Below are 15,975 nucleotides of genomic sequence, written 5' to 3' on the forward strand. Positions count from 1 at the left end.
TTCTGATTGCGACTAATTGTGGCTTTTTAATCTCCTTAAGGACCCCGAATTACACGTCATTTTTTTTTCAGCAGTTTCCTGTCTGATACCTGCTGCACACTGTGACAGCTGAACAGAGCAAACTGCACGGGGCTGCGGCTGCCAGAGGAACCTTGAACCGTGAGATCAAAATAAAATAAGCCCTATCTTTACACGGCACATCCCCTTCCCCCGTGCTGCACGTTTTATTGGCCGTAACGACCCGGTTCTTGATCTGTAGCTCTGCGCGAAGGCAAATTCCGCGCCCCGAGCCAGGCCTGCCAGCAGCCGGCCGTAGGTCTAGCATCTCTCGGCCGAGTCGGCGAGAGCCCTGGGGGCGACCGGGCACCGGTCCTGGGGCCGCCCTGCCCCGGGCAGGGCCTCCGGAGCTCCTCCATCCTTTCCTTTGCCTTTCTCTCGCTAAAGGTCAGAAGAATTTAAACTTCCTGACTGTGACGGGACGGGTCGGGGCGGGCTTCCCCCACCACGCAGCGGAGCGGGAGGCCCGGGGAGGCAGCCCCCGCTGGCCCCGCTCCGCCCGCCCCGGCCCGGCTCGGCTCTGCTCTGCCCGCAGCCCGGGCGGCCGCCTTTTGTCTCTGCTGGGAGGAGCCAGCAAGAGGCAGATTGTAAAAATAAAGGCTGGCCGGCAGCCAGGAAGTGTATAATCCTGGCCGGTTGGTGGCAAATTTCGCCAGATCGCGGCGAAGAGGGAGCACGTCCGTCCGTCGGTCGGTCGGTCGGTCGGCGGCGGCGGAGCGGCGCGGAGTGGCGCGGAGGGGGCGCGCCCCTCGCCGCCGCCCGCTCCGCGGCCCGGCGGGGGTGAGTGCGGGAGGCGCTGCCGGGCGCCGGGCTCCGCTCGGAGAGGGCTGCGCGGCCGCGGGGGTTTCGGCGGCGGCCGGGCGCATCTGCCCCTGCCCGCGGAGGCGCCGGGGCTGGCAGCGATGCTGGCACCCGTAGGGCGACATTGGCGGCGCGAAGGGGATGTTTACCGGGGGGCGGCTTGCGGAAGGGAGCGGGCTGAGCCGGGTCCCTTCGCCCGGCAGTGCCTCTGAAGCGAAGCGCAGGCATAAAACCTGGGTAAGTTCTCCATTTGAAAATATTAAAAATAGACCCTCCGGCTCCGTAGCTCTGTCGGGTGAGTCATTTCCAAACCAAATGTCTCGGTCTAAGCCTTTCCCCCAGGAGACACAATAATTCTGAAACAGGGGGGTGAAGAGAAAGAGAGTTTTCTCCTCTCTTTCTCTAAATAAATTGAATTAGCGTGTAGCCACTGCAAGAGGAGACAAAAGCCGTGAGTAGCAGGCCTCTTCTCTCGAGCCTCTCCCCCTTGGTGATGCCACCCGTCTTTCCCCGGCAAGCACTCAGAGCCTCTCTGCCCTAGGAATATTTACAGTACATTCCATTTTCGTGGACATAACCTACTTTTCAGCTCCTTCGACTGCCAAACCTGCCCCCTGACACGTTCTCCTCCGTGGGACATCGGCTATAGCTGCGCGTCATGCCAGCAGTGACCCCAGTCAATGCAGCTCCTGGCTGCCTATGCTGAAAAGAATAGTCCAAAGCACAGCTATTTTTTTTTCTGCCTTTTCCAGTCATATGATGAATTGCTCATGTAAGTGGGCTGTCTCAACTAGAGGGATTTTTTGTTTGTCAGCAACAAGTGCTGAGAGTATTTATAGGCAGTGCTGCAATTTTGTGGTATGAAAGAGTTCGGTTATGCAGAACACATGAGTACCTGGATCAGTGTGCAAGAGCTGTTTATGTCTTGCATATAGTGCTGTATATGCATGTGTATTTAATATATATCCATAGATCTTATTTCACAGTCAGGCAGCGTGCACAAGACACAGAAGCTTATGTGTAGGCTGCGTGGTTTTTTTCAGTGGAGACAAGACATTGTGCTCTTCTGATAAACTCGCTTTCCTGAAACTAGGAAACCACCTAGCTAGGGATAAAATTCTGTCCTCTGACCCCTGTGAAGAGCTTTGTTAGCATTTTGGCAACAAAAAATGACCTATAGCTGAAAATACGTGCAGTAAGTTATGCCAGCTATTTTACAGCCATGTGATGGATGGTAGGTTTGAGAACACGATCTATGGTAGCAACCCAAATCTAATGGCATTTCTATGTAGGTAAGTGGAGAATTGTGATGTAAAAGCACTTACAGTTTATATTTTTTTTCCTGTTTAGATTAAATTTCTCCTATTAAAGTTATTTATATTTTTTACAGACAAGCAAGATCATCGTGATTGAATGACCTGTCACATAGCGTGCAGAGTGCCGAGAGATTCCCTCAGAAGGTTTGCGACTTTTCTTTTAGCTGTAACAAGTACTGAACTAAAACCTGTGTTCCAAAAGACAATGAAAGTTTCACATTAATCTAAGACAATGTACGCCCTTGATACACAGCTCATAGACAACATATCAGATTCTTGCTAAGATTTTGGTGCCATGGACTTCTAGAACATATTGGAAGGAGGAAAATTCTTGGACTTGGGTTGAAAAGCAGCTGCTTTTTGGTGAAGCTAGGAAGAAACTTTTCCAGAGGTGGATTATTCCATGGTTGTCTGTGATGGGGGTGTCCTGGATCTCTGATTGAAATAGTTGTCGTCAGGTACACGGCACTGCACTGGGTTCTACATGGATGGTACCTGCAAGTTGGCAGCGTGAAGGGTGGGCAGAGAACTTCAAGTGCACTCGAGCCCATATAGAAGTCTTTTTTGCCATGTCAATTTAATAGCAATATTTCCCTTTGCAGTTTTACAGCAGAGTTTAAGGTGACAGTTTCTCATTTGCCTTCAGGATAAAATTCTTTTAATTACTTTTATGCAATATGTTTATGGGCTGTCTGATGTCAGCTGAGGCTGATAAGACTTCCAACGTTCACTTTCAAAGTTCATCTGGAGCACAGGTAGTGTTTGCTGACTCCTCAATCCCTTTTGTAAGAATTTCAATTCTTTAAATTTCCAGCAACCAAAGACACAGAATAGGTGAGATATTTAACTTTTTATTTGAGAAATAAGTAGATGTAGCTTCCATTCTTATGGAAGGAGTGGAGGAATGGGACTTGACTGCATCATCAAGGGCTTAGAAGTAGCAGGCAAGTAAGTACTACAGTTGTATCCTTTCTGTCACTCATTTTCAATGAGTTTAGTTTTCATATGTGACTTTTCTAGGATCCTGTAGCATTTGAGGTTTTTTTCCCCGATAACTTAGGGCCTTTTGTAGTCATTGTTTCTGCTGATGGGAATTGAAGCATAAATACACACCAAGTATGTGCTGGGTTCCAGGGCTTATTCAGTAAGGCATAACAACCTGTTCTTACTACACAAGATGGGGCTAAGTGCAACTCAGAGGATGGAAGATTGTGCTGAGGATTTTAGCAAAAACCCGGTTATACTAGAGCTGTCTGAGGATGGGCTGTGATGTGTAAGCAGGCTACTTAACTGCCATGTTTTGTAGCCCCAGGGTTAAAAATGTGGGGTATACTTATGTTTTTAGTAACAACAACAGGAATGCAAAACCAAAAAAGAAACAAAAAGGAATAAGTATGAAGTGCAAGAAAGAACAAAGATGATAGACTGTCATTCTAGTTGCAGCAGAGATAGTTCGTAAAATAATAGCAGTTGCTGATGTTTTGTTTGATTTTGATGAAGCGTATCCTGCATGTTTTCTGATTCACATTCCTAGAAAATTAAACATCGTTACATTTAGACTGGTAGGACTTTTTAGCTTCTGAAACTGTGTTCTCTGCCCCTTCATGCTTCTGCCTGGCATCTTTAAGAAAGCTTCTCTGTGGCTGTCCCTTGTCTGTTCCCCTCTTGTAACTTCATGAATAGTTTGTGAATTTCACCATGTTTAACCAAGGAAGGAAAGGCCTAAAAGGATAAAGTTTCTCTGAGCTTTGTGAAAATGTTTTTAGAGCCCATGCTGCAGGAAGGGCTCTTGGTAGGAGTTATCCCCTCCTGCATGTGTGAAATTCAGGAGGGAGCGTGATGTGGGAGAGCAGGGCTGGTTTAGTTCTGCTGCTCATGTAACTACTGCGTATGAACTGTTTACTTGTTGAGCAGCTATGGTTTTTATTCCTTCTAAATACAAGCCAACAGCTTCTCCGTATGCTACGCAAAACTGCGGTGATCTCTACAGACTTTTCAATGTACTTTCGAGTTTGTTCTCAACGAGTTAATACACGTATTTCCTGAATTTTGCAGCAGATGCTACTTGGGAGTTATTGGAAACAGGTTGAAGCTGCTAAATTAGTTTCTGGGTTTGCAAACACATTTGTCAGTTCAATCCAAAGGCCTTTTCTACAGCAAAAAGCTTGATAGCATACTCATAATTGTGTCATTCAAGTGATACATTCCTGGCCTGTTTTGCTCCAGTAGGGACGCACTTACTAGTGCAGCTATTAAATGCTATTCCTGACAGTGGAAGGAAATAACTATTTATGCGTGTGTCATCTTTTTTTCTTGTTTTCATGCTATGGCTTGTTCCCATGTAGCTGTACTGATTTAAAGTCGTTCCGGTAATCAAAGAGTCTAAGACTGGTAGGCCTGGGAATAACATAGGCCACTGAACTGGGGGCCTGAGCTCCTTGGAGTACCATTTTGCTATTAAATCAGTTACGGGTTTTAGAGTGTAACAGCTTGACCAAAGCCTTGCTATAGATTTGGAGACAAAGCAATGATGATTTTAATTCTGCTGTCTGAAGTGAGCTACATCTTGGTGAGTGAAACTCAAAAGAGAGATGCAGTTAAGCTTGCTGCTTAAAAAAATCTGTGCCAGCCGCTGTGGATTAGGACAGCACTGCACTGAGTTCATTTTGAAAGGATGGTTACTGTAGCTGTCATGGATACAACTTTACGGAATGCCTAAGAAACCCTAACACTTTCAGTTAATCAGAAAATGGTGATATACCTCCACTTTTCCCTCTCTTATTCCTTCTTCCTCTCTATTAGATGGGGGTTTTATTTAACTAAAGAGGTAAGTGTATTTTTTCAGCCCCAATCCAGTCCATCAGTTTTATGAAGTTTATCAGTTTTTATCAGTTTTCCCCACTGAAACTCCGCTACGTTTTTGCTTCTTGCCTTTCATAGCTAGGTTTTTGATGTGGTAGTTTCTTATGCAGGGAGTGCAATTCATTTCAACAAGATTAAATCAGTAGTTAGTGCATCTAGTTCAAATTTTTCTCTAGCTTCGTACTGATCAGTTAAGTGATTCTATTGAGGTGTTCTCTATTCTCCACCCAGGCATTTCAGAGGATTTTGCAAACACGTGGCACCATTTAATAGCCATAACAATTTTCTCCATTTTTGAATGATGTGAGTCCCAAGAATTAAGTAATGTTTCTAAAATAACACAGAAAACCTGTGGTAGAGAACAGAATAACTTTGTCATCTTAGACACTACTCCTATATTACAAAATATTTCTTTTTCTGTATGTTCTTTACTATGACCTGATCTCTTTAGTTCACGTTGAACTGGCTTGTTCTGTGACATTACTATTTCTTACATTTTTTTTATGAGGAATTATATTTTCATGTGTATAGATGTGCAGTAGCAGTCTTACTTCTAACTGTCCATCAACTCCAAAGGGGTTGCAGTGGTCTCTGAATTGCAGAGGGATATAAGCAAAGGATTTTCCCGCTCCTCTTCTCATATATTTCCTCTCACTCTAAGCAGAGTTTCACTTTGAGTTTCAGGTTTGCTTTAACCTCAGTAACTCAAAGCATAACTAAGTGGAAACCACTGAGTTTCTTTTCAAATGTTACATGGCTCTGCTACCAAAACCAAGTTAGATCTGTTTGTGAATTTGTTTGAGATGTATTACAAATAAAGGCATGATGTGTGTCTGATTTGAAATGGGAATATGCAAAAGATGGGGGAGGAAGGCAGGGATGCTGGGGTCTCATTTGTGGAGATGGTTGTATCCTAGGAAGACAGGGAATGTGAGCTCTTGTTTTGGGTAGTCAAAGAGCAGCAGTAAAATTGTTGGAGATGGGGGTACATACCAGCGTGTCAGCACTTTGTATTGAGAGGGCTGTTTCCCCATATTCTGTTGATGTCAATTCTTTTACATACTTTATCTTGATAGTTAAAATCTATCAAGTTTAATTAAGGACAGGTGAGGCCAGCAGAACAACTGCAGACTATTTATGGGGCACCAAGTTGCTGCCTTCATGGTAGGGTAGCCCAGCAAAAGAATAATAATTTAAAAAAAATTTGACACTATTTTGTATTGAGTCAGCTTTGGAAAGGAGAGGTATACCAGATGAATCCTTGTTCTCTCCAACTCCCAGGAATTTTGTCAGAGTTAGGTTGATGGTTGGACTAGGTGATCTGAAAGTTCCCTTCCAACCCAGGCAATTCTATGATTCTATGAATAATTTTTAAAGCCCCATTAAAGGAGCTTAGAGGGATATTTTTTTGGTGATATTTTTCCCACCTGTCTTGGGAGGTGGAAGGCCTTCCCACCTGGATCCTGCCCTTGTGCTGAGGAGCGGGGGCATGCCTGTGGCCTGTGATCCCTGATATTAGCTTCATGGGACTTTCCCTTTGCAAAATTTCTGAGCTGGTTTTGTCGGTGGCTTTTCAGAAACAAGTGGCATTAATATAATATAGGTGGAAGAGGCTGTCTTTTAAAGTCTGCAACTTGAATCAATCCTGCTGGCAAGATTCTCAGACCTGAAGGCTGGTCTTACACTCATCCATTTGCCTTCCTGAATTGGGAATGTCTCCTGGTGAGCACACCTGGAGATATATTGTTCCTTATGTGAGGGTCTGCTCGCAAGAGAAAGTATCTACACTTTTCCTTGCTGTTTCAGGGCTTGACTCAAACCATATTAAGACCAATATTTAGATTCCTATTGGTTTTGATGGGCTGTGAATTAAGCACTAAAATTTTCATGAGTCAGATTTCCAAAGGTGTGAAGGCATGAAAGGCTGAGGGTGTAGGAAGGACCATGACTTAAGATTGGGCCCCAGACTACCTCCAAAATTTTTGACGCTCTTGCTTTCAGTGACTTCTGACCTACATCTAAGATACAGCTTCTGATCAGTGCTAACCAGAAAGGAACTTTGTTAGTTATTGAATAAATCTTGATTTGATCACCTTCTCTCCTTCTGAAAAGCACACCTTGTTTATTTTTAAGAAACTGAGCAACTGGGGGCTAGAAGAGGAACTGAATGTGTTGTAAATTTAACAGTGGCAAATGCTGTCTGCGTTTTCTCAGAATATAAACTAAGTTCATGGATATGCAGGTGTATTTGTGATGACCTAAAAGACCTGAAGTTACAGGTTGTGGGCTGCTTTTCCACTTTTCAGTATCACTGCATAGCAAATAAATGAGGGGATGGTTTTTTACCACTTAGAAAAGTTTAAATGGCAAAACATCACTTATATCTGGATAACCCCTCATTCTCTGTTGCTCTGTTTCAGGAGACCTGGGAGATGGATGAATTGAGGATCCTGTGATTTCTCCACTCTCCCTTTCCCTCCCTTGCCACCTGGTTTAAAGTTACTTTTTGACTTGTGGCTTTTTGGTGTGAAGTAGTGTCCATGCAAGTTTTCCTCTAAGGAAGTTGTAGATTTTTCTGCCCCGTCACTTCCATTAGCAGCTGTTGCTCTGAGTTTTGAGAGAAGGCATCGGAGAAATTTAAAATGATCTGTTCTTTTGTAAACTTTCAGTTACCATGGGCTTTTTGTTTGTTTGGCTCAAGATTATCATGAAGATTCATAATTTGGAGGAATTGCTGCCAACTTTTTCTTTGGGTTATTCTTTCTTTAGTGGAGAGAGAGAGGTCGAGGTATATTGCCTGATCTTGCTTTTTCTCCGGAGAGTCAGATGTATTATGGTCTGTTGGGAAGGAAAGGTCTTTTCATGAAATCATTTTATAATAATTTCTCTGTTGGTTTTCATGGCTAGCAGAAAACAAATGATAAAAAATTCCTAGATTGATGACTGTAATGTTTTTATAAATGCCTGTGTCTATGTACATTGGAAAAGGATTTATCTCCATGCTTGATTCTTCTCTTTAAAGATTCAGATTAATCCTAAAAGTGTTTACTCAGATGTGATGAATTACAAGTGGATGAAATTACATTGTTGTCAGATTGACTCATCGTCCTGCTTCCCTCCCCAGTTGAGAACATTGACTTCCAGCTCTGAAGAGGCTGCTCACTTGAAGCACTCATTTCTCACTCTGGGTTTTACACAAATGACATATCTGCTTTGTTAGAGGTCTAGAGGGTTTTGATAGCTGGGGTTTGAGATGATAATCAAGGATAAGAAGAAAAAAAATGGCCAAGGGGTAGGACAGATGAAGGGAAGGAAGAGCAATACCTATCTCTGACTTACTTATGTCAAGCTTCTTGCCAAAAATGACACACAGGGTCATTAAGCGAGATGAGGAGAGAGGGGAATGTTTTAGGATACGTCAGCTGGCAAGCAGTTTGCAATGTCCTGATGCCACGAGAAGCATTGCCCCAGCAGCTGGAGCATGTAGCAGTGAGGCATTATCTCGGTGTGGCTGTATTTCTTATGCTGTCGCCGCACTTTAGTCTCCAGGTCTTTGTGCCTTTTATAGTCAATGGGGAGAGTGTTGTTCGGTGGCTGAACACGCTGCACCCTGGTGTCTCCCTTCACTCTCTATAAAAGGGGAAAAATAATAATTGCTTCTCTCTAAAACTTTTTCTAGTTCTGTGATTGATAAATAATGAGATTATGATTATTAGAAGCAGGTTTTGTTTTGTAGCCTTCTAAAACACTCTAAGCTTAGGAAGAGGAGACTGTAGATGTGAGGGAGTTTGGACTGAAGGCCTCTAGGAGGACAGTATCTGTTTCTGAATATCTCTACGCAATTCTATGAGAGTTCTCACAACAAACTGAAGAGAATAATTGTTCTTTGTTGTACTCAGCATTTTGCTAAATACTATTCATTCCCAATAGCTAAAGTAGCCTGAATACTATGAGGGCTTCTTACTAACCTATAACTACATCAATGCCTTTCTGGCCACAAGGGTAGTTTCTCACAATAAAAAGCCAAAAAATTGCACACTGGAGAATGCACACCGTGGACGTTGCCAACAAACTGCTAATTCAACTTCCCTGCAAAAATGAAGCAGTATTTACAAGGCCGCCTTGCTTTGGGGAAAACTTTCAGTGGAAATTAGTTGCTGTGAAAGGAAAACTTGGTCCGATGGAAGTATTTGGTTGGGTTTGGGTGCTTTGTTGTATCTTCAGGTCCACAGTATCTGCAAACTACTTGTGCCAAAAGTCTGTTTTCTAGTAAATGCTCTGTTACTTTGAGCTTTATGAAACTCTGAAAATAGTTTAAGTAAGTAGACTGTGGGCATGGGGAGAGGATCGTCCTTCTCACAGATTTTGGCATTTCCAGTTCCGATAACTTGAGGGTCAGTTACGTTTGGATACCATTTGGTGGCTCGCCTTTCTTCAGAGTAACAGTTTGCTGTGCCTGCCGTTTAACAGTTACCGGTTTAGATAAGATGGATTTGTATCACTGAATACTGAAAAAATTAAAATAAGACTCTGAATCTGGTCCTAAGGCTGAAGATCTTGTCTTAAATTCCTGATGAGAACCTAAAGTAAGGTTGACTTGACAGTAACGTGGGATTGCAGACTAGGGTTGGGGGAGGAAGGGGGAAGAGGGGTGTCTTATCTGCTCTTCGCAGACCAGAGCTTGTTATTATCTGTCTGGGTGACTTTAACAGAGATTAAGAAAAACAACGTGTATGTTTCCGTGAGCAGAAACAAGCACATTCCCTTGGTAAGAAGTGTTCAGGAAATTTGTCGTGGGGCCCTGTGTAATGCCACGGTTCTGCTGTCTCATAAATCCATAGCCCACGCTCAGGAGAGACTTTCCTGGTCGTGGTGTTTTAACTCTCGCACAGAACAGGCCAAAGAATTTCCTACACAAACTTTAAATATAGGTATATGAAGGCAGAGAGGTTGTTCTCCTGATTTACATTTCTGAATTCAAGCTTTCAAATTAATCTAACTCAAATTAATATAAATGCAGCTTTATAAAATTATTGCATTGCTGGGGAGAAAGATGCATTTATGGCACCTGGGACAGTGATAGGAGGAGCCTTGTGGGCTAGCACAGGCATCTTAACCACCGCTTTCCAGCCCTGCTAAATGCCTACGACGGATCTAAAGTAACACATTGCATTTTATAGCTCTGAAAAATATATGCTGCTTTCCCTGTGTAAAAATCGTTAAGCTAGGAATTTTACTGCACTGCTGGGAGAAGTGAGCTGTCACTCCTTCAGCCCCTCACGCTGTCAGCTTTGGAACTTGGGGATGACAAGCATTGGCACAAGCACTTGTTTTGCAACAGAAACGTCCGTTGTACTTAGGCTTTGCCTCCCAGACACCTTTCGGTATGTTGTGAGAAAGGCCTGCCCTCGGCTCTCCAAGGTGCCGTAGCTTTATTCCTCTGATGATTTCTGACGTGGTTACAGTTGCCCATAAAGAAATTTGCTGGCAGATTGAAAATGTGTGGGCAATGTGAAATGATCTGTTATTATCTGGTGGTTCTTTTTTAATTGGAACAGAGCAGCTACAGAATCAACAGGTTTCTGCACTTTGAAGCAACAACAGTCAAGGCTAAGCTTATGTCATGAAAGACTGTCTGGGCTTTGTCATCTCTAGAGACAGCCAGGACTTGTCTAAAGACAGAAAAAAGTTGCACTTGTATCTGTGTTCCATTTCCACAAAGATCTGTGAAAGCTGTATTTAGCTTGCAGGGGAATAACAACCGTATTTATTTCTTGAATAGCACCAAGAATGATAGTACTGAATGTTTCAGTGCCTAAAAAATTAGGGTTTTTTTCTCTGTGTTTTCTCCGTTAACTTCATCGGTGGCCGGGCACGTGGTGTCGGTGGCACAGCAAAGGCTTGCGAGGGCTTCATGGTGGTTCATCAGAATGTGACAAGGCCATGTGGAGGTGGGGTAGCAAAGCGAGCTCAGAGTGAAATGGGGCTGGCTGGCTGGGAAGAAAGCTGTCCTCTTACATGTAAAAGAGTTAATTACGGTTTGGGGAGTGGAAAGAGTTTCCTGAAGCTGAGCATTAGTCAAATTAGAAGCACTGTGCAGATGCACATTTCTTTGGCTCTTCTCACCTCATGCTGAAGATGTAGCGGAAAAGAGAAGATTTTGCTTGACATCTTTTGTGTGCAGCTCAGTTACACAACTTTTTAGTTTGCTTTTTTTTCCCCTCCTCTCTCCTTTCTCCCACATCTCCATTCTCCAATCTGCCATCTACATCTCCTGCTTGTATTCATCTGAAGTGGGGAGGTTTTGAAGTACGGAAGTTTTGCCAAAGTTTTTCTGTGGTTTTTATCCGAGCTAACTTCTTCTATTTCTGTGGTTTACTTGGGGCTACATATTCATCTATATGGAGATGATGATCGGAGTGGAAAATACGAGCATTTTGTATTTGGCCTAGCAATTACTTCTCATTCTGTAGAAAACAAAACAAACATAAAAGTCCTGCTTACTCTCAAAGTATCTGGTTGTCAGACCACTTTTGCAGAAACTCCCTATTGTATCCTTTTTGTAATGGACTGATAACAAGTGGGTTTATTCACTTGCACAACACTTCTCAAAAAAAAAAAGAAACATTGTCTTTGTTTGTCTTTTCTTCCATTGTTAATCTTTTCTTCCTTTCTGGTGAGACAGTGGGATAGTTTTATTTTCTCTTATTTTCTATTATTTTATACAGGCTGAATGGCTATATATATTTAAAGGTACTTGTAAAGTGTCTCTGGCAAAAGAGTTTAAGCACCTCTGTTCTTACATCTCTGCTAATTGAAACGGAAAGAAAGATCATGCTTGTATTTCTGGGTAGCTGTGTTGCGTCATTATTTAAGGGGCAGGATAGGAAAAGGGGCTGCTGTTCAAGAATTCTAGAAGATTTGCCCAAAGTTGCTATTAATGGGATATGATACCCTTCCCTTCTCTTCTCTGTCTTGCTCTTTTCCTTTCTCTTCGCTTTGCAGGACTGCTTCTGTTCCTTCACCGCCTTGCGATGCATATCCATGTCACAACCTGATGCTGTGAAGAACTGCTAGTCCAAGGCTGACTCTCCGTTTTTGCTGCAGTCTCAGTCCTTAGGTTTGAAGACTCGTTGACATCACTGAGATTGACTCTTGGACCTTCAAGAGAAGAGACTTTCTGACGGCCCTGCTCCAACTCCACCTGGCCCTATGACTGGAGGGTTCACCGTAGCTCCGTTATTTGCTCTCCAGATCCACAAGATGGGTTCGTTCAGAAGGCCCCGACCTCGCTTCATGAGCTCCCCAGTCCTCAGTGACCTGCCGCGGTTCCAGGCAGCTCGGCAGGCCCTGCAGCTCAGCTCCAACTCCGCCTGGAACAGGTGAGCAGGACCCACCTGGCCTGAGCTCTCACCCTGCAGCAGCCCCGCGATAAGGGCCGTGAGCGTCTGATCTTTGTGCTGCAGATCATTTATGGCTAAGCTTGTCTCTTTATAAGCACGCATGAATTTTTGCCATGCCCAAGTTTTGCCGGCATTGAAAGCCTCCGTGGAGGTGAAAAAATTAGACCTAGTATTGTTCAGCCTTGGTTTTGGCCAACATTGTTCAGAGGTACTGTCTTGAAGTAAACCAGAATTGTTCTTTGTTAATAGTTGCATCTTTTAAGTACCATTTAGGAAAACACATTCCTAGTACTGCAATACAGGCCAGTTTCTTAATGCGCAACAGACATGTACTTGCATATTATGAAGCTTTTACCACAGGCAAGTTCCTCTGACAACTGCTAAGCTTGTGGCTTCTACCAGCATTTCCTATTGACAGCTGAATCCTGTCTGCAGTGCGTGTCATGCAGCGATGGCAACTGGAAAAACAATGTGTAGGGTGAAGAGTCAGATGTCCTGATCTGATCTAATGGTCTGCTGCTACCAAAAGTGGGTGTTCCCACCTTCCCTTCTGCCACCTTGCACCAGCTCTGCACTCTGCAGACCCCTTTCTTTCACTGGCTTTGCTCAGTTTACTACTATTACACAAAAGTATCCTGGCTAAAACATTGCAGTTTTGTGCCAGGGTAGTGAGCTGAGGTCTGCGAAGCGTGCAAATGCCATAACAGGCCCGCAGAAGGGAATGCCTGTTAAGGGAATGACACCTCCTTTTGTTACATGGCAATTCTTTAGTCCTGCTAAACCATCTTGTATGCAGTCGCTTTATGGCTTCGTCTGTGCTGGTGAGAGAAGTATGAGTTAGAAGATCCTCCAACAGCATCTTACAAGCAGTCACAGGGCTTAAAGCTGGGTCTGACTGAGGTGATGCTGGCTGCAGAATGCCTTCCAGCACAGCCAGGGTCCTGTGGTTCCTGCTAGCATTGCTGGATAATGCAAGGTGATGTGTTTGGCAGATATTGCCAAGCGTCTATGCCTCCTCATAGCAACTAGCCTGCAGCACGCAGCAGAGATCCCCTAAACAGTTGTGTTAAAGATATATCCAGTGTGAACGTGTTCTCTGTGAACAGTGTCCCCGTAACAATTTTCCCTTGCTTACACTAGGCACAACTTGCGGTTGGCTCTGCTCTGTCTCCCATGAGAGAGGTAGGTAAATGAGAGTGGTAATTCCCAGAGGAGAAAGAGTGGAAGCATTTAAGTGCAATTAACCTCTCTACCCCATTGTAACCACTTAACGTTTGGCAGCTAGCTCACATTGAGCTCTGTGTTAAATCATACTGGTGGCTGTTATTTATGGATGTTCTACTGTATCATTTCTTTGTTGGCAGTGTTCAAACAGCAGTGATAAATGTGTTCAAAGGGGGAGGCTTGCAGAGCAATGAACTTTACACCCTCAATGAAAATATCAGGTAAGTTGCTGAAATGCATGAAAAGGGATTTCTGTCTGCTTGTTTGGTGTTTGCTTGATTTTGTTCCCCTACAGAACCGCAGCTAGAGGATATTGATGGGAGGAGCAGGGATCGAAGGAAACATAAGCACAGCTTTGGGGTTTCAGACTGACTTATTTTTTGCTATTGGATGGAGTGAATGGCATGGGGCACTTCGTTTCTCTGACTTGTGTGGATGTGTATCTTTGACAAGGACAGGATGTGTCTTGACTTAGATTATAAGGATTTTGTTGCCTCCTAGGGAGTTTACCTCTTCTGGCTATTTTTTACACATTTTTATCAGGGCATTCGTGATGGTAGTAGCATCTGTTTTCTAAACCCAAGCTTCTTGGGACCACAGAGTGTATAAAATGAAAGCAAAACACAGCATTTCATTTAAAAGCCTAATCTTCACATGGTAATTGCAGAGCAAGACATGAAAATACGAACCCTGAAGATAAAAAACCTAAAAGCCTAATAAACGTTTTCTAACACTGATGCCACTGATGATTAAAAGTATCATATTTTTTTTTTAAAGTAGGTTTCATGATTGTCTGTGGTTTCATTCTGATTATTTGGAAAGTTTGGTTAGCAATAGATAGGACTGCAGTGCAGGTAAATAGCAATGTACTCTTGCCTTGGTTCCAAGTGCTGCTAAGAGGGGCATGGTCAGAGCTCATGGATGTAGTTCTTCCTCCCTCTCCCTTTCCCACTACAGCCATATTCATTCATTATGAATGCTGTCCTATAGGCCTCCACTTCTCCTTCTATATGCTCCCCCCTCATCCCTATTGCATTTTTGCTGAGTGCCAAGATTCAAACGGCAATCGAGGCTAAGCACATATTAAGCAGCAGTCTAAACCACCCCTTTCCCTACTTTCAAAATAAATGCAGCTCACAGGGCGCAAGACTCTGCACTACTTGGTCTGGTCCCAAAGGTGAAAGTTTAATATAATTCCTTTTGAGAGCTGAGCGAGGGCAGTGTCTCATGCTTTAATGGTATTTCAGTGTGCTCAGGTCAGAAGCCTTCAAGTTAGGTTTAAGCACTTGGGACAGTCTTAATTCTCCATGGGATGAGTATTTCTGTATGTGAAAAGAAAAACAAGTGTCATAAGACTTTGGGAATACCCTAACCCACAGCCTGTTGGCAGACTTTGGGTTTTGTGAATCGCCTGCCAGGCTGCTGCCCCCCCGCAGTGGCTGCAGCCTGCTTTCCCTTCCCAGTGCAAGCAGGTGCTCCTGCCCGGCCTTGCGGGACGGAAGTTACGCTGGGCAGAATAGCCCCAGGGGCTGCAACATGCTCTCTTCACCTTGGTTGCTGAAGTGGATCTAGACTGTCGAGAGCTGGGTGAAGAACAGGAAATTCTTTGTGAACTGTGTGTGCTTTGTAAGCAGCGCTGATGGTGGGAAGGGAAATGCCCTCTTCCATGGACAGGCATTCCCAGGCAGCACTTGGAAGCACTCACCTTGAAATACATGATTAATGTTCCTGCAGGTGCCCTGAGCACTGGTTACATTTCCAAATGTCATTCTCTAAATAGACCACTTTAATGTTGAAGTAACTCATTAACGCCCATCTAAGGAGCAAAGGACATACATCTGCGTGTATGTTTGCATGCACACCTGCAGCCTCTCGCCTGTGACTTTTGATGTTGCTCCCAACACAATGTGTTAGCTCTCTGCGCACAAGGTGAACCTCTAGCTTGACAGTGGGCAAAAAGCCAGACCTGTCAGATGGCCAACTCTTGTGCGCCATTGGGCCGAGCTGATGCGTTTTCCTTGTTTGTAGCTCTCCATTCAGGTCCTCGCTGGAAGTTAGCCAACACAGTGCTTTAAAAGACTCACAGATTCTGCACAGCACGTAGCTATTTGACAGTGGGAAGCACAGGAGGGTTTTGAAGTAGGACAGTAATGACAGGACCAGGAGCTGAGCAGGTGGCAACATTTTGCTCTGGATTGCTGCCACCAAGTTTTTATCTTGCTGTGATTTGATATCACTAGATACTTTTTTTTTTTTTTTTACTGCTCTGAAAGTCAGTTGTCACAGCAAGAGGAAATGTAAGAAATGCCTTC

At 43.9% G+C, this 15,975-nt stretch overlaps 1 protein-coding gene across 4 annotated transcripts in view; it reads left to right on the forward strand.

Moving 5' to 3' along the window:
• Positions 1–490: 490 nt before the first annotated feature.
• Positions 491–15,975, forward strand: part of PRR5L (proline rich 5 like) — a 46,096-nt gene continuing 30,611 nt past the window's right edge. The window contains exons 1-4 of one of the 4 annotated variants that reach the window (XM_074584285.1): positions 491–837; positions 2,249–2,318; positions 12,144–12,418; positions 13,804–13,884. In XM_074584285.1, the coding sequence (XP_074440386.1) occupies positions 12,249–12,418; positions 13,804–13,884 (251 nt within the window). In that variant the 5' untranslated portion in view covers positions 491–837; positions 2,249–2,318; positions 12,144–12,248. Of the gene's footprint in view, positions 1,096–2,248; positions 2,319–12,041; positions 12,419–13,803; positions 13,885–15,975 lie in introns of all 4 variants that reach the window. The other 3 variants (XM_074584284.1, XM_074584286.1, XM_074584283.1) reach the window with 3 other exon arrangements.

Source organism: Larus michahellis, chromosome 4, assembly GCF_964199755.1.
Source record: "Larus michahellis chromosome 4, bLarMic1.1, whole genome shotgun sequence".
Taxonomy (NCBI): Eukaryota; Metazoa; Chordata; class Aves; order Charadriiformes; family Laridae; genus Larus; species Larus michahellis.